General features: G+C 42.1%; 1 protein-coding gene and 1 pseudogene across 2 annotated transcripts; one reads left to right on the forward strand and one right to left on the reverse strand.

The window, feature by feature from the left end:
- Positions 1 to 239: 239 nt before the first annotated feature.
- LOC147185931 (uncharacterized) lies at positions 240 to 9213 on the reverse strand. The gene is made up of 2 exons (XM_086102932.1): positions 8812 to 9213; positions 240 to 2522 (listed from the first exon to the last, which is right to left on the reverse strand). The coding sequence occupies exons 1-2, from the start codon at positions 8918 to 8920 to the stop codon at positions 874 to 876; spliced, it is 1758 nt and encodes a 585-aa protein (XP_085959058.1). The 5' UTR covers positions 8921 to 9213; the 3' UTR covers positions 240 to 873.
- A 1398-nt stretch (positions 9214 to 10611) lies between these two features.
- LOC147185932 (uncharacterized) lies at positions 10612 to 13081 on the forward strand (annotated as a pseudogene). The gene is made up of 2 exons (XR_015099174.1): positions 10612 to 10993; positions 11950 to 13081. The product of XR_015099174.1 is annotated as an uncharacterized LOC147185932 (transcript).
- The last annotated feature ends 5891 nt before the right edge of the window (positions 13082 to 18972 follow it).

Genomic DNA, 18972 nt, shown 5'->3' on the forward strand with positions numbered 1-18972 from the left:
CGCCATGACGAGGCCGCTGAAAGAGGAGCTTCCAGACCTTGAGCACAGAGGTATTTTCATTCCTGTGGACTATGGCACAGACTGGATCAGAAGAAGTCCAGGGGTGTTCCAGGAAGCGGTGCAGACAAATGACAATTATACTGAAACCAGAAAAGTTCAAACTGAGACAAAGTGAGTAATTTTTCAGTTATATTTTATTTAAAAAAAAAAAAGCATAACATGTAAAAAATAACTATACGGACATTTGTAGTACTTTATTCATGGCCCAAATGACACAGGATTGAAACATTCACATTTATATAAAATGCACACAAATTAGCATTTTGTGCACGGATTAAATTGTTTTTTCGTCGCTCATTAAAAAAAACCCTCCACATCCCAACTGCCCTTTCAACATTGAACACCTCCAAAGGTGATTGACAGCAAGTGGGTGGGGAGAAATGAAGACATGTAACAAAATTGAAGACAGAATAAATTTTATACGATTTAAAAATGGTTCAAATTTGAGGAGGGAAAAAAACAAGAACTATTACAAATGACCAAACCTTTGTAAACACGATAAAACAAACTATATTTAAAAACCTCATATCACAACCAAATGAAAACAAACACCCACAAAGAATCCAAAAGTATTATAGCCCTGAGAAAAAATGCTAGATTTTCTAATTAGATAAAACAAAATTTATTTTCAATGCAGCCAAGGGAAAGAAAAGTTCCGCATCCCGATAAAAAGGAACTTACAATCAGCCTTGGTGCATGAAATCATGAAGCCTGCACAGATGAAAGCTGAAAACTTTATTGATAACTGTTCATCTTATCAACATACTTGTGATTCTTAATCTGATGGTCCCACAAGAATCTTTGGCCACAAACTCAGCAGGCAAAATGTTTCTCACAAGCGTGGGTTCTTGTGTGTATTTTTAAGGTTCCTTTTCGAGAGAATCTTTGGCCACAAATTGAGCACGAAAAAGGTTTCTCACCACTGTGAGTTCTTGTGTGCTTTGGTAAGTCTCCCTTCTGAGAGAATCTTTGGCCACAAATTGAACAGGCAAAAGGTTTCTCACCAGTGTGGGTTCTTGTGTGATTTATTAAGGTTCCCTTCTGAGAGAATCTTTTGCCACAAACTGAGCAAGCAAAAGGTTTCTCACCAGTGTGGGTTTTTGTGTGATTTATTAAGGTTCCCTTCTGAGAGAATGGTTTGCCACAAACTGAGCAAGCAAAAGGCTTCTCAGCAGTGTGTGTACTTGTGTGATGCATCAAGTGATCTTTCTGAGAGAATCCTTGACCACAAACTGTGCACGAAAGAAGTTTCTCACCAGTGTGGCTACTTACGTGCATTTTGAAGCTTGCCCTACAAGAGAATCTTTGGCCGCAAATTAAGCAGGCATAAGGTTTCTCACCAGTGTGTGCTCTGGTGTGCTTTTTTAAGGTTCCCTTCTCAGAGAATCTTTGGCCACAATCTGAGCAGGCAAAAGGTTTCTCACCAGTGTGGGTTCTTGTGTGCCTTTTTAAGCTTTCCCTCCAACGGAATACTTGGCCACAAACTAAGCAGGAAAAGGGTTTCTCACCAGTGTGGGTTCTAATGTGATCTGTTAAGGTTCCCTTACAAGAGAATTTCCGGCCACAGTCTGAGCAAGTGAATGGTTTCTCACCAGTGTGGGTATTTGTGTGAATTTTTAAGCTTTCCTTCCAAGAGAATGTTTGGCCACAAACTAAGCAGGTAAAAGGTTTCTCGCCAGTGTGGGTTCTTACGTGCTTCTTTAAGTTTGCCTTCACAGAGAATATTTTGCCACAATATGAGCAGGCAAAAGGTTTCTCACCAGTGTGCGTTCTTATGTGCTTTTTTAAGCATCCCCTCCAACGGAATCTTTGGCCACAAACTAAGCAGGAAAAGGGTTTCTCACCAGTGTGTGTTCTTATGTGAGCTGTTAAGGTTCGCTTAAAAGAGAATTTCTGGCCACAGTCTGAACAGGTGAACGGTTTCTCACCAGTGTGTGTTCTGGTGTGTAATTCCAAAAGACTTTTATAAGCATACATTTTCCCACAGTGAGAACATTTCCAGGGTTTGTTGTCTGTGTTACATGTCAGATCATCTCCAGACTCATCCTCCTCCTCCTTCTCCTCATCATCTGTATTTGACGATATATTGTCACTATCTGATAGTGGAGCTAAGATGACATCTGCTTTTGATTCTTCCTGGGGGGTTCCAACACCTTTTGTTGTCATGTGTTGACATGAGCTGCTGCTTGGAGCCTCTCTGTCCGCCTCATTTATACTTTCCAGAAGGACGCCAGCAAATGGCCCCTTGCTGATAATCTCCTCCTCCTCCTCCTCTTCTTTGATGTCAGGGGGCTCATCCACCTCCACTTTCGTGCAAGGGTGCTGTAGCTCCTCCTCTTTAATATATTGGGCCTGCTGCTCCTCTTCCTCTTTCAAGTGGGAGACCTCTTTTTTCTCCTCTTCCTCTTTAATGTGAGAAGGCTCTGCATCCAGCTGCTCAGGACAAACATCTTCGGTGATGTCTGAAAGACACAAGAAGACAAACATGTGTGGAATTATGGTTAGGTCATTGGTGTCAAACATACGGCCCGCAGGCCGGAACCGGCCCCCAAGGAGGTTCGATCAGGCCCGCGGGATCATTTAAAAGTGAATAAATGCATAAAAGACACGGAATGGATATTTTTAATAAGGTGCAAATTGTGGAGTATCCGCTAGGCGACAGACTGTTTTGATCAGAGTAGAAGACAACATTGTCTTGATCAAAGAAAGACAACAGCAGAGAAGACAGAGAGCTGAGACAGACCCAACACAGCAGACACCTTCAAGGACGTGTGAATACTTTTTTACACATTTAATAGCACTCTCCTTAGTTAGTAAGGTGTAGGCAGGGAGATTTTATATGCACATGTGGAAATATTTCAGAAAAATCATTTCTTTATAACTCTTGTTTTATCTTAAAATGCGTTACTATATTTTTCACGACCAATTGTTAGTTTTGTGCCTTTGCACAGTCAGTGGGATCAGTTGCAATGCATATATGTGAATGATGAAAGTAAATTGCACATTTGTCTAATGCAGGAGTGTCAAAATCAAATGGACGGAGGGCCAAATAAAAATTTTTGCTGCAAGCTGAGGGCCGGACTGATCGAATGTTCATTGAAAAATTTAACAATTACGACATATAGTTTATTGAACCAAATTTAATCGACTGAAAACCTAACAAATACATTCCAATATGACAGTGTTGTGTCCAAGGACCGGCAACCCGAGGCCAAGGCCAAGGCCAAGGACTTGACTCCGAGGCCAAGGCCAAGACCAAGGACTTGGAAAATTTTCTGAGGCAAGGCCAAGGCCAAGGACTTGAGAAATTTTCCGAGGCCAAGGCCAAGGACCAAGGACTGAGTTTTAAGCTGAGGCCTAGCCGAGGACATGTATAAAACAATGCTATCATACCACTTGACAGGTCTTCATGATTTGCAACACCCCTCCATTATAACCCCTTGCCCTCCCGAACGCTTGAATGAAGTGTTTTTATTCAAAGAGTAGAACAGTCAGGGTACGTGTTATTTATACTGAGAAAAACAAAAATAAAAGCATATGATATACATTTATTAATTAATGTTTTAGTGCAGTATTTTCCTAATATGAAGTAAATCAACACTCAACAGGCATGACATAGCACGGAAGACAAGTTGAGAAATGACTTTGCATAGAAGTCAATCACTGAGTGTTGAAAAAGCGGTAATCTCTCAGTAAGAATTTTACAGTTTACCGGCAGCGAGTCCCAGGGACTCGCTGATCAGAAAAGTATGAGTGCCATTATGCATTGAGAGTCCCAAATTTCAAATTCTGAAATGGTCTACTTATTCAATCGCATATGATAAAAACACAAACAACAACATATACATACAATGATAAACAAATGCTGCAAAAATTTAAATAATTCAGTAGCAGGCCTGAGGATTTTGGAAATTCATGGTAACCGTTTTTCGGTTCTGTTGGATTACCCAATGGGAAACCACGGTAACTAACGTTGGGTTCCGTAAACGTTCATCATGGGAACCCATTTTTCTATTTTGATATTCATAATCAAGAATTCTGACACTCAAAAGTATAATGTTTCAAGGCTCAATGTTTGAAATCTATGCATTAACAATGAATGAACATTACATCAGCAGCTGAGTACACCATGTTTATTCCAAAAAATAAATGGATCAAAAACTGGTGTACTCGTGTGGCATCATCAGAGTATTTTTTTCCAATCTCACACTGCAAAGATTAATTGACTGGTAATCATTAATACAGTTAAGTATTGATGTGGCTTGACATCCTCTTCCCAAGACGATGCATGTGTAATTTGACGAAAGAATTTAACACACGTCATCATTAGTTCTACCAACATTTAACATTAGCATTACTACACCTTGTGACGAGTGTTTTATTCATAAAGTTACCATGCTACAACCAGTAAATTATAGAATAACCAATACCGTTTCATAATATTTTTCATAACGATTAGCCTACAAATCTAATGACCAACTTGCCTCGTAATCGTGCCTCTCGTCGTATCTTGGTCTCGCGTTCTGTGCATACATTCCAGGTGAGTTTAGTGATACACCCTTTGGACGATTCAAACGAAAAATCAGACTGGCATTCCCATTTCTTAAATATCGTAATACATTTGTGAGGTTTTTTTCGCCGCCATCTCAAACTTTCATCCGCGCGATTCCTCAGTTTGCGGACTAAAATAGCAACCCGCATGCGCACATAACGTCATCTGTTGCACCCCCCCCCCCCAACACTGAAAACAAAACAAAAGTAAATTAGAAGAAAGACACTCACACACCACACCACACCACACCACAAACACACATACAGGCACAGTGAAATCACGTTGATCACACAGTCAATTCAAGTGCGGTGACTTTTATAATTAAACTATTTTTCGGTACCGTTAAAATGACGCCACGGAAACGACACGCTACCGGTAACAATTGTTACCGTGAAATCCTCAGGCTTGCCGTAGTTTTTTTTGTTTGTTTATTTGTTTTGGACATTATCTGGAGGCACATTATTTGGAACTGTGCGTCCTGTGGGAAAATGATGCGTCGAGGACGCGGGACGCAGAGGTAACGAGATGGCTGAATCTCTAAACATTCTCTGCGTACGACTATTATTACCAACCATCCATTATCCGAACCGCTTGATCCTCACTAGGGTTGCTGGAGCCTATCCCAGCCGTCTTCGGGCAGTAGGCGGGGGACACCCTGAATCAGTTGCCAGCCAATTGCAGGGCACACAGAGACGAACAACCATCCACGCCCACACTCACACCTAGGGACAATTTAGAGCGTCCAATCAACCTGCCATGCATGGTTTTTTTGGAATGTGGGAGGAAACCGGAGCACCTGGAGAAAACCCACGCAGGCCCGGGGAGAACATGCAAACTCCACACAGGGAGGCCGGAGCTGGAATCGAACCCGGTACCTCTGCACTGTGAGGCCGACGTGCTAACCACTGGACTACCGGGCCGCCCACTATTATTACCACTACCACTAATACTACATTAATTAATACCTTCAACTTCACAATAATAATAAATAATTAAATCAACCATAGGCGGCCCGGTATCCAGTGGTTAGCACGTCGGCTTCACAGTGCAGAGGTACCGGGTTCGATTCCAGCTCCGGCCTCCCTGTGTGGAGTTTGCATGTTCTCCCCGGGCCTGCGTGGGTTTTCTCCGGGTGCTTCGGTTTCCTCCCACATTCCAAAAACATGTGTGGCAGGGTGATTGAACACTCTAAATTGTCCGTAGGTGTGAGTGTGAGCGTGGATGGTTGTTCGTCTCTGTGTGCCCTGCGATTGGCTGGCAACCGATTCAGGGTGCCCCCCGCCTACTGCCCGGAGACAGCTGGGATAGGCTCTAGCACCGCCCGTGACCCTAGTGAGGATCAAGCGGTTCGGAAGATGAATGACTGAATGAATGAATAAATCAACCATGATTTTAAACTATGTATTATCAATATTCATTATTCTAAACATGAGAAAGCATTCAGCAAACATAACTGGAATCAAGCAAAAGGACTTCAAATCCTGACGGCCAAACCCGGTGAAGTGCCGACATTATTGACTCCAGCTGTAACGCAAATTACTTGGTTCAAACAAACATTCCAGTGCGACCGCATAAACGTGACGACTGTGCAAAAATAACTGAATAAAAGACACCACTGTTACAGAAAGGCTTTACACGCTATTCAAACTGCCGATCGCGAACGGAACGAACCGTGATTGAAACTAACTGTGATGCCGCTCTTTACATGTTGTACTGACTGTCAGTGGCAGCCCCGCCCCTCTTAAAGCGCCAGATGAAGTCATCAACGTGAGTTTCCCTGGACGGATTTGTTTGATTTCTTTATGATTTTTGTGGTCCTCTGGCCCACTTTATATCTGTGGACGAAGGATTAGAGGCTCTAATCCCTCGTTGTGTCTGAGGACCGGCAACCCGAGGCCAAGGCTAAGGCTAAGGCCAAGGACCAAGGACTTGACTCCAAGGCCAAGGACCAAGGACCACCCTTCGGTCCTCGAGCGGGTCCTCGAGGCCAAGGACCGGCTCGAAGAACACATCACTGCAATATGATCAGATAAATAAAGCAACATTTTCTTATGGCTCTGTCAGTAAACTTTAACTCTCAACAGGCACAAAAAACAAATTTCCCTTGTATAAAAATATCCACAACATGAATGAAAGAAGCCGGTTTTATTCAAGGCACCATCAATAGTCCATATTTTCTCTTTTAGCAAAAGTAGGCTAATTTTCCTCGAGGGCAAACAAATAATAGCAATTTTTGATCATTCACTCAAATAAAATATTTTTAAAACATAATTGGATTGAAATACACTTAAATTAAGTGCAAACATTTATTAACCAAAAACAACACTTTGTTCAAGGAGAGGTTACATGCAGTTAAAGCAAATACAGTATTATACTTTAATTTTTACACTTGAGCTGAGTAAAAACTCTTAATATGTGATTGCACAGTAATCCTGTATTCCCTTCTTTGAGGCTGAGGCTCATACTTGGTGGTGTCTCATCTGTTCTACAAGTTTATCAATATTTGGGGTCAGGCTCTGAGCTAAGCCAATCCTCAAAATTGAGTGAAGGTGTTCAGCAGAAAATCGACTTCTGTGTGATGTTTTGTTTAGCTTCATCCAAAAAAAAAATCGTTTTTCACACAGGTATGTGCTGCCAAACATCGACAACGTTTGAGCAGCCTGGATGCGAAGCTGGGCCATTGCGTCGGGGAGGAGACGGGCAAACTGCGCAGCACCCACTGCCGTATCTTTTTTATGCGCTATAGTTGTGTCATGCATAGGATGTAAAGCCAAAAACTCCTCTGTCACGCTTAGGCTGGAGTCCACTCCGCGGATAAAAATTGACAACTGGGCAACGTCAGAAACTTCAGCGTTCTCATCCACAGCCAAGGAATATGCGATGACATATTTTTCGTTTTTCACAAGCTGCTCTTTTAGATAAATGGACAACTGCTCTACTCGCTTGGCAATGGTGTTTCTGCTTGTGCTCACGTTTAAAAAGAGTTGCTTTTTTTCGGGGCAAACTTCGTCACAAATTTAAGCATCCAGTTTTTAATGAAATCCCCCTCCGTAAGTGGCCGGGCTGATTTAGCGATCTCTTCTGCCGCAATAAAACTGGCCGTGACAGCAGCCTGGCTTTGTGATTTGGCTTTTTTGAACAGAGCCTGTTGAGATTTGAGGCTTTGTTTTAATTCCTCAGCCTTCTGGAGCCTTTGTTCCATGTCCATTTTCTTGTTTTTGTTCGCGTGTTTCGTTTCATGATGTCATCTCACTCTTTCAATACCGCCAGACTTTCTCCGCACAGAAGACACACGGGTTTTCCAGCTACGTCCATGAACATGTACTCCGACTCCCACCTTGTTTGAAACCCCCGGTTCTCAGTGTCCACCTTCCGTTTTGCCATTTTTGATGGGTATCTGAGAGCTAACGTCACTGTTATGTGAACGACTGCTGCACTCATAAATATTGAAATTAAGCGGCCGACTGCTTGCATTGTGGGAAATGTCGTACTGGTGCGTGTAAAAGATCTTTGGGCTGCCGGCTTGCGGGCCGGTTCTAATAATAAATCAATATCATCGCAAGGGCTACTGAAAACCTTCTCGCGGGCCGGATCTGGCCCGCGGGGGGGCACTTTGACATTTCTGGTCTAAGGAACTCTAAGGTGCTTCATGAAATGTTTTGTAAAAGACATGTTCATTAACTTTCACCCTTTTCCTCATGTTCTTGTGCTTCTTTAGATCAAAACAAAGAAGAGACATATTATTTTGGTTATTCATAGTAGAGTATGGTATAATTGTAATGGTCCGACGCGTTTGACATCTACCGTGGCCGTATGTGGCCCCCAATGTGAAATGAGTTTGACACCACTGGTTTAGATTTACAATGAAGGTTATTACAAGAGCCCAATAAATCAAAATGAATTTGTATCGCACTTTTCAAAAATAAAAGTGCAACTCAAAAGAGCAATTAAAACATTAAAATTGCAACATAAAAACAGAACCTTTCCCCTCCCTCCCCAACATGCACATATACATATCACAAGATGCCACACACACACACACACACAAAATCGTTTCCGTAAATTAAGAACGCAGCACTCAAGTGGAGGAAAGATAACTGTGAGAAAAGAAAAAAAGGTAATTCGTCGTTAAATGGTTAATAATGACAGGAAGAAAAGTAGGTCGTGACCGAGAGTGAAAGAACGAGTAATGACCAAACCTGCTCCGCGTGAGCCTAATCGAGATCGAAAATTGTTGAAAACAGCCCCGCTGTCCTCTTTTGCCCAACAAGGTTGCTCCTCGTATTCCGCCTTTCTTCTTGTGCGCATTTTTCGGGAAAATCACAACACTTTACGTTCACACTTGATCTCTGCTTTGCGAGGCACCGGCTAGCAAGCGAGGCCAAGTAAGCTAAGCTAAGTAAGCTAAACTAGGCCCCGAAGCTTGAGATTTTGATGTTATAGTCCAATAAAGCAATGATGGGTGTCCTGTGTCGAGGCTCAGGTGCGTTTAGCTGTAATTTGAGAAATAAATGTTGGTTATTTTTCTTTTCTTAATGTTATTTTTTGAAACTGAAGCCGTGTTGTCGTGTGGCGTGCGGAGGTCCAGCTACAGCTAGAGAGAAACGATCTACGGCAAAGCCCTTGGGACAAACTTACGGCAACAATCGACTCGACTCGTAAAATGTATCCAGAATTTTAAAATAAGAATAGACTTATAACCCGCCTTTGAATAGTAAAGCACAATATTAATATTATTATTTCGAATGTCCCTCGTCTTATTGTAAAGGTTTTTATACTATTTTTTAATGCTAACTCAAAATTTACTCAAGATTCTTTTCTGCACTCACACGTGGAAATAATGTGCATGTTTTTTTTAAATGATGGCAGTTTTAAAATTATTTGATTCAAAAAAATTGTCTTTTGATTAAAAACATGAGAGCGCATCAAAGAGAATCGATACATGTATTGAATCGTGTATTATTGTAGAGCTTGCTCAGAAGGAAATGGCATATTTGCAGTCCTGACATGTTCATTCAAAAGTGTGTAAACGGGAACAAAAAAGTAAATGCATCACGCCTTCTCAAAGTGAATCATTTCCCACTCCACGTCTTGAAAATCAAATGTTTTTTTCTTCCTGTGGAGAGATGCAGACTCGTAGTAGAAATGCTTTCCAGAATCGGAATGTCATGAAATCATTTAGTTCAAAATATTAGTGAATGATGTTTACATGCTACAGCACAGCAACACTGTGTGATTTACACCGGGACAAAATTGTTGGTATCCCCCTGTTAATGAAAGCAAAGCCTACAGTGTTGGCCAAAAATAGCTGCTGAGAGGTGCAGAGTCTCACCGGAAGTTGAAAACAATCAGTTGATTGATGTGATTGCCTCTGCAAACAAATATTAAGTTCAGGGTACCGTCATTTTTGTCCAGGCCGGTTTCATTATTTTGTAAAATAACATTATTGAATAGCATTCAAAAATATTGTCTGATTTTGAATGCTTCATTTTTATCATTCCTTTTTATTTATTTTTTTTACGTATGACTTTGGTAAGATTTAAGTTGCTGTATTTCTGTGACCACTGTGGTATTTTCTTTCATTAACGAGGGGTAAAACAATTCTGTCCCCGTGTATATTTTAAAACGATAGACGAACAGACGAAATGTGTCCGCTATATTGTTGTGGACGGTTTCATGCGAAGGTGAAAGTAAAATTTGAGACAAATACAGGAAAATACTATGCGGCGTGTGGAAGCGCGTGTTTCGGTCAAAATAAAAGCGCTTGAGCGACGTATGTACACTACAGCAAGTCCATTGGATCAAACTTCGTGTCACGCGTGAAGTGTAATTAAAAAACGGGATTGAGTTGCTTAAATTCGCGGAATTTAATTTTAAATAACCAACGTATTTAAAGGCGCATTTTCAGTGCAAACGTGTCACCATAGTTTTTCCTTTAGAAGCGAATTTCGTTTTGACACGGAAATTGTCCAAAAGCTTTGCCGTACAGTGTTCGATGCGTTTGCTCCGCGGTAGAACAAACTACAACACTAGCTTATTTGAAAGAAAAAAAAAAGCTCTAAATAACAACCTTCTTCTCAAATCTCAACTGGAGGCATAGTAGCTCCGGTCTATCACGCAGGACGTCCATCAATATAGTATTTGGACAAGACATCACTCGTTCAAGCTTCTGGGACTAGCTTAATTTAGCCTAGCTCGTTCGCTGCCAACAAGCAGACGCGTTTCGTTGCGAGGCAGAGATCCAGTGTGAGCGGATTTCTTTTCGGATTGATGGTGTGAAAATGTGTGCCAAAAGGACATCAGAAATGGAGAAGCTTTGTGGAACAAAAGAGGACCACGACGCTGTTTTCAGGAAGTCCCGAGTTCACTCACGCAGAGCAGGTTTGATCACTTCTAGATATTACTTTCTTTTTTTTTGTTTTTTGGTGAGACCCCCATTACGTTATTGTCATACGTTATGTGACAACATCCAGTATCGCGCGATTTGAACTTATCTATCCCATTCACCGAAACGATGATCCTTATTCGTGTCGTAGCTGGATTTGGGCAAGAGGTGGAGTCCACACAAATTTAAATAAAAAATAATCAAAGTTATTTCTCAAAGGGTAAAAATGCAGATACATGATGGAAAAACTCCTATTGTTTTTTAAAATGTAATCAACAAGACCAACGTCTTTGACAAGAGGTAGAAAGGGGATGAAAATTGTGTATAAATGTTGTCAATAAGTTAAGAATAAAGGATGCTTTGACATTTTAAAAACAAAGAAAGGTAAAGCTACTTTATTGTTGTTGCACATTTCGTACACAAGGTCATTCACTGTGCTTCGCACAAGCAAACACACAGCATCCCACAAACACAACAATTGACCAAAAGTCAGTCCTGATTGAAGGTTCATCAGAATGCCCACTTTTTTGGCAAATGATGACAAATTAAAAAAAAAAAAAAAACTTAGCACTTTTGGAAATGGGTTTGGAGTGTAAGATGCTTACAATCAGACATGCCATCTTTAATTGTATTGGAGAACAGGTTTTATATCAGTGAACGTTTAGAACACCTGAATCAAATGTTTGGAGAAAAAAGGCAACCTGGGTTTAAAAGCATTTCCACTCAGAGCTGCCTGCGTAACTGTTGCCAACCTATTCCATATGCATGCAGCGTCACAGGAAATACAGCTTCACCGTGTTTACTTTGTACTGTGGGCTCCACGAATTGAACCAAATCTACAGAAATCAGAGCTCAATTGGGTTCATATTCAATTAACTCTCATGGTTCTCTTAACCTTCATTGTAAATATAAACCACAATTCCAAGTGTCTTCGTCTTCTTGTATCTTGCAGATATCAGTGAAGATGTTCATCCTGAGAGTCAGGCGCCAGAGCCCCCGGACATTAAAGAGGAAGATGAGTATGAAGCAGTCCACCATTTTAAAGAGGAAGAGGTGCAGCAGTCCCCTTACATTAAAAAAGAGGAGGAGTCAGAGTGCCCTTGCATGAAGAAGGAGGGAGAAGAACCCCACTTCATAAAAGAGGAGAAGGAGGAAGAGTATATCTGGAAGTTGCCATCAACTGGTGTCCCTTTGAAGTGTGACGATGAAGGTGAAAGTGAAGCGAGTCGAGGTGCAGAGCTTCCAAGCAGTAGCTCACGTCAACACATGACAACAGAAGCAGACGGCCTCTTAGCTCCACTATCAGATAGCGATGACACTTTGTCACACACTCCTCATGCTGGTGTTGATGATGACGATGATAATAATGAAGAGTCTGAAGGTGATGTGACGTGTTACACTAAAAAAAAGCGCTGGAAGTGTTCTCAGTGTCGGAAAACCTACGCTTATAAGAGCCGTTTGAAACAACACACAAGAACCCACACTGGTGAGAAACCATTTGTCTGCTCACATTGTGGCCGAAGCTTCTCTCATAAGGTACACTTAAAAACACACACAAGAACCCACACCGGCGAGAAACCTTTTGCATGTTCGATTTGTGGCAGAATATTCTCTCAGAAGGGAAGCTTGATAAGTCACATCAGAACCCACACTGGTGAGAAACCTTTTGCATGTTCAGTTTGTGCTCAAAGATTCTCTCATAAGACGAGCTTCGAAATACACACAAGAACCCACACTGGGGAGAAACCTTTTGCATGTTCTGATTGTGGCAAGAGCTTTTCTGAAAAGTCAATTTTAAAAACTCACAAAAGGACCCACACCGGTGAGAAACCTTTTGCCTGCTCAGTGTGTGGGCAACGATTCTCTCATAATATCAACTTAAAAACACACACAAGAACCCACACCGGTGAGAAACCTTTTTCCTGTTCAGTTTGTGACCAGAGATTCTCTCGGAGGACATACTTAAAAACACACACAAAAACACACACTGGTGAGAAACCTTTTACCTGTTCAGATTGTGGCCAAAGATTCTCTCTGAAGCATCACTTAAAAATACATTCCAGAACCCACACTGGTGAGAAGCCATTTGAATGTTTAATTTGTGGCCAAAGATTCTCTCAGAACGGACACTTAAGAAGTCACACAAAAACCCACAGTGGTGAGAGACCGTTTGAATGCCAAATTTGTAGCCAAAAATTCTCTCATAAGGGAGGCTTGAAAAGGCACACAAGAACCCACACAAGTGAGAAACCATTTGGATGCTCAGTTTGTGACCATCGATTTTCTCAGAAGGATAAGATCAAGAGACACAAGTGTGCTGGTTTGGGAGTGCAGAGTGCTGACCCACGAGTTTAAATTCCGGGCTGCTGGCTCAGTTCATTGGTGTATTTGAAGGGACAGGAAGTGAGGTTTGAGCTACAAAGATTACCTACTTTGCAAAAGAAACATTGTTGATGTCGCATACACAAACATAAAATATATTATGATAACATGCACACAGCTGAGCGCGATCAATTGGTAAGGTACTCCTGACCTCAAGTTTTTACAATAGTAATTATACAAATATATATTTCAGTGTATGTAACGTCTTCTGTTTTATCTTCATGTAGTCCGTGTATTTAAAAAAAAAGGCACTGGTGCCAAAATACTTCAAGCAATGCATGCACTTTGTCTAATGTTTTAGTAATGTTCATATTATCTGCATTCTGCTTGGCTCTCGACGAAGGCGGACGCTTCTGCTCTGCTCCCTGCCCCCCCCCCACCTTTCTTTTTTTCCCTGCTCGCCACTTAGTCTTCTCGTGCTGTCTTTTTGTCCAACTTTTTTTTTCTCCCTAGCCTCCTACCGTGTTTTCATCCGAAGAACTAACTATGGAATTAGTTGGCTGGTCTCTCGATGTAATTGACAAAAATTTTTCAACGAAAAGAGCGGGCAGTGGGGAGCCTGCTTGCCCTCCGGGGACACTTGCTGCCGGATACGCCCTGGATCCATGGAGAAAGTGGAGACCGGTGTGCCTGACAGTACTGTCCGTGGAGGATGTGGAAGACATCTACATTATTGGCCTTTTGATAACAGGTATGCTGCTGTTTGGTGTTGGCAGCTTGCTGTTCTATCGCAAAATTCAACCGACGGGAGCAGCTCTATTGGAAGTGAAGAAGCTGCCGGTCACTCTGGATGGCTTGGCGCGAATGTCCAACACTCAGACTCAAGCGGTGACTGAGCTCAATCGCAATATTGTTGTGATTTGGAGCGACTCCACGCGATCGATAATACCATGGAGACGTTGGAATCCACGCTGCGGAAAGAATTTCTGGATCAGACTGATCGGCGCCACTGAGGAGATACAGACCAAGGACTCAAGGCTGTCTGGAATTGTTGGCGGCCATCTCTCCAAAACAAACAACGCTATCTGGCCTTTCCCCTGGATGGAAATACGCACGGAGTCTAGGGCCCCCCACCGCCCCCTCCTTCTCGGCCATGGACTGATAAGCCAGGACTGTCTTCACGATGAGCAGACCTCGACGATGCAGCTATGACCTGCACACGCATACACATACACAACTGGACAACCACACGCGCATACACATCCTTGTTATCACCGTCTTCATCGCTCCGATTCTTTTCCCCCCGTGACGTGGTTCGACATGCAGAGCGCTCGTGTGAATCCGTGCAGCTGGTCATTGTTCGGCCGCGTCACGGTTACCCCTCTCAACCCCCCCCCCTTCCCATTCATCCCCCCTTTATTACATTATTACATGTTATGTCTTGTGACTTGTTGTAACTGTCATGTGCTTATTTCTGTGCTAGGGTCTTTTTTTTATCCTGGACTTAAATTATCCTCGGAAGAGGATAGTTCGAGCGTGGTTTTTTTCCCTCTCCCTACCCAGCGTTTTTTCCTCTCTGAATTCTGACTGTAATTTCCCCATTGCGGGACAAATAAAGGATATCTTATCTTATATAAAGTCAGTTAACGAGCGATGAGATGGACCGCAGAAACGTTGTCTTTTGATGTGAAGGTGAGAACACGTGAATATGATTCTGAATAAAATACAAATGATCAAACAGTGAGTCATTTTTGTCAGCATCAGTCTTCAAGGAGGATCGGTCATTCAGTTGTTTGCATTTGTAGAATAGCAGCTGATCACAGACATGACACAAAATGTAACCTTTTCATGCACAAATAAGGATACCTTGTAAACCTGATAACCTGTCCACTCCAGTCACCACTGTCCCTTTCTGGCTTTCAGAACAACTAATTCCCACCCCCAGTGCGCAATAAATATTTATTCTGTTCTATTCTTATTATGCAATTGCTCACAGGGCTCGAGACTAACTTTTTCCACTGGTGCGCCCACATTCTTTTCTTTGTTGCACCAGCACTTATGTTCGGTGCAGTAGCGGTAGTTTTGCGCTATCTTGACTCATAGATGTCTCTTTTTACACCCCACTCGTATAGAGTGAATTATCTTGTGCCCTGGATTGCAGTTAATGTCACTGCAGCGGTTTTCACTCTCATAAACCATAGTCATACCAGCAAAAATATTTTTTACACGGTCCTTTGAGGGGAATTAATAAAAATTCCAGACAACAATTTCCTCTCACGAAGAACAAACCAGACTCAAGCGCTTAACTCATCTGCCACTCTACTTAAAAAGACAATGAAGTGACAAATGAGCACCAAGAGAACTGAGAACTGAACTAATGGAGCCTGGAAATTAACAAGGATTTTCTGAAGACGGTTCAGCGGAGGAAAGCACCATTTCCTGTTTTAGAAATGACAATAGTGGCCGCTAAGGAATTAGCTTTAGCTTAGCCCCGCCCCCTTGTTTGTTTTGTTTACGAACGCTACCTCAGAGTCCTACTTGATTATTTTATTGACTTGATCTATATTCACATTGGGAAAGCAATTAAGAATATATTTTCATTTGGAATGCAGATTTGACAATAGACAAAAGCAAACGAGAAAAAAATAAAAATAAAATAAAATATGTTTGAACTCCTCTGTGATGTTGTGACATCATGCGTTGCATTACATTGCATCGTGAAAGGTTAAAAACAAGCCAAAAGCCGGGTATCCCCTGCTAACCTTTTCAGTGATCATATTGGAATGAATGAGGTGAGATTCATTATTTATTGTAGGACTGACCATTTAAAACATTTTAACAAATGATAACTTCTTCTATTGACATATGTTAAAAATGGGAAAATATTTTGGAGTCAACCGCATGATATATTTTGTTTTGAAATGCAATAAATTAATCAATCTGGAGGTGACTATGTGAAAGACCTACACTGGAAGAAGTTTTCAAAACGTGACGTTGCTTGTTGGGTTTACCTGGTGCTTGAAGAGGGGCGGGGCTGCCACTGACACGCGACCGTTCGCTCGACGTATAAAAATCGGCATCGCTGTTTGTTTAGTATGATAAAACACCCACTTCGTCGTCAGCCTGGCCGAATGGTGAGCTACGTTTGTGTCCGCTTTTCTTTATCAGATATGTGGAGTTATCTTTTCGATTCAATCGTGCGCGCTCGCTTTGTTTGTTTGCTTTGTCTTGGGTCCGTTGTGCTTTGTTTGCCGCATCGCAATTACTGTTCGCAATCGGCAGTTTAAACAGCGTGGGCAAAAATCTTGCAATCATAGTGGTGTCTTTATTTAGTTCTTTTTTTGCATAGTTGTCTTGTTTGTCCGGCTGCACTGGAATGTTTTAAAAAACGGAATAATTTGGTTACGGCGCTTCACTTCCGAAAATTATTGTCAAGTTGAAGGTATTCAACTTGTCAAGTTGAAGGTATTCAAGTTGAAGGTATTCAACCCCCCCCCCCCCCCGGTCTAGTTAAAATGGTATAACCCAAGAGGCAAAGTGCGGCTTGCCATCGTTACCGTCAGTTGCGATTCATGCTATTAAAGCATTCGTCAAACGCCATCATGACTTGTGTCATTAATAAACCAAACATGGTGTACCCAGGTGAACCTTACTTAGACGTTTGTAGTGAAAGCTTCCTTGTTTAACAAATGTAGCACTGTCACTTTAAGAGCCACACTAGATCAAAACACGCGGGAACATATGCAGCGTGTGAGAATCTGACCAGTAAGGGTGACATGCACGTGAAGGAGGGTAGTCGCTGAACTGTGCCCACTGCTTGTCCCAACTTGATACACCCATGATCGTCGTCGTAACCCTGGCGATATTCAGGTAATTGGTAACTAGTTTACCATGACGCATGTTAGGTGTTAATTTTGGACAGATGATTAATTAGTTGAATGGTATTTGTAGAGCATAATATCTGGAGTGGTTTGGTTTGGAGTTTGAAATCTACCACTAGTGAGTCGTGTGAACAGCTGTACAGCGTAAGTGTTCGCAATGTTATAAGATGTAAATATGTTTTTTTGACTGTGAAATTATATGAACTGTGTTATCTGTCCTTTAGAGGGGAGATCATTTGTGTTTGTCCACGTGCTTTGTACACACCCAACACACAGGAACATATCGAGTAAGTGTGGCTGCATCTCAAAACATTGGGTTGTAGTGATTATTTGTTCTCCACTAAGAAGTATTGTGGCTTGGAAATAATGTATTTTATTTCTGTTTCCCTATTAAGCAAGCCACTGCTGTTGTCTATTGTGGCGTAATTGTCTTTAATCTGTTAGATGATTTTCTTTGATCTCTTAGATCCCTTTTCAAACTCTTTTAAAATTCATTTTACGTCTCAGACTTTCATCTTAAAGCTGTACAATTTCTCATTGTTCAGTCGGGAATAAAGCCCACATAAAAATTATTTTGTGTCCAGTCTAGTCCTTCCAGAGAGTCGGCTACAATGGTGTCAGAAGTGATCCTACCCACTGCTGTTTTCGATTAGTGCCGTCGCAGCTGTGAGTTTATTGTGTGCGGAACACGCAGTTGGGAGTCCAGTATCGCGACCGTGATAGCAACGAGGCTGACAACATGGCGGCTAACGTTAGCATCCCAGCCCCGGAGGAGATGAAGCTGACGGGAGCTGTTGCAAACAACTGGGATAACTTTCGTGCTGAATTTGAAGACTATTCTTTGGCATCCGGTTTGGGAGATAAAGACAATAGAGTGCAGGCCGCTGCTCTGAGAAGACTTATGGGGGGGGGCGATTGCCGCCATGTGTACAAACACAACCTGAACCTGTCTGCGGCACAACAGGAGGACGTGAAAGAGATATTGGACGCGTTGGAGAATTATTTCAAACCAAAACGGAATGTAATATTCGAGAGATACGTGTTTGGAAACTGCAAGCAAGATGACGGTGAGCCAATTGATTCGTTTGTTATGAGACTCCGCGAGAAGGCCGCTTCATGTGAATACGGAGAGCTAAAAGAAGAGCTGCTACGCGACCGGCTGGTCCTTGGAATCACTGACGAAAATGTGAGAAGACGCCTACTACTACGCCCCCTCTCCCTCCCTTGTTTCTTTCTGACTTTCGGGTTGAGTGAACGCTGGCGCGTTTTGGCTGCCGCTGCTCAACCCGTATTGTTTTGTGTTTTTTGTTATTGTAAAGTGTCCTTGGGTGTCTTGAAAGGCGCTTATAAATAAAATCTATTATTATTATTATTATTATTACTTAGGGAGAAAGACCTGACACTAAGATCGGCCATTGATATGTAGGCTGAAATGACGGGTATGAAATTGAAACTCATGACGCCAGAGTGCATTTCAGAGAGTATTCACGTATCAGACAAGCAACAGCAACGGGGCACGCGAGGCATGTATGAACCCAAAGATGGAGAGAGAAGAAGGGACATTGTCGAGTGCAAATATTGTGGTGGCTCACACAAACGGGGAGCGGATGCGTGCCCGGCATTTGGAAAAACATGTCGCAAATGTGGGACTTTGAATCACTTCGCAAAAGTGTGCATGAGAAAAGTTCAATCCAACCAGAGAGTTAATATCACGGAAGACGCACAGTTTGACGAAAAACAGGATGATATCTATGCTGCGGAGAGCATTGGTG

The sequence above is a fragment of the Hippocampus guttulatus genome, chromosome 22, assembly GCF_054856545.1.
Source record: "Hippocampus guttulatus isolate MCC_2025c chromosome 22, RoL_Hgut_1.0, whole genome shotgun sequence".
Taxonomy (NCBI): domain Eukaryota; kingdom Metazoa; phylum Chordata; class Actinopteri; order Syngnathiformes; family Syngnathidae; genus Hippocampus; species Hippocampus guttulatus.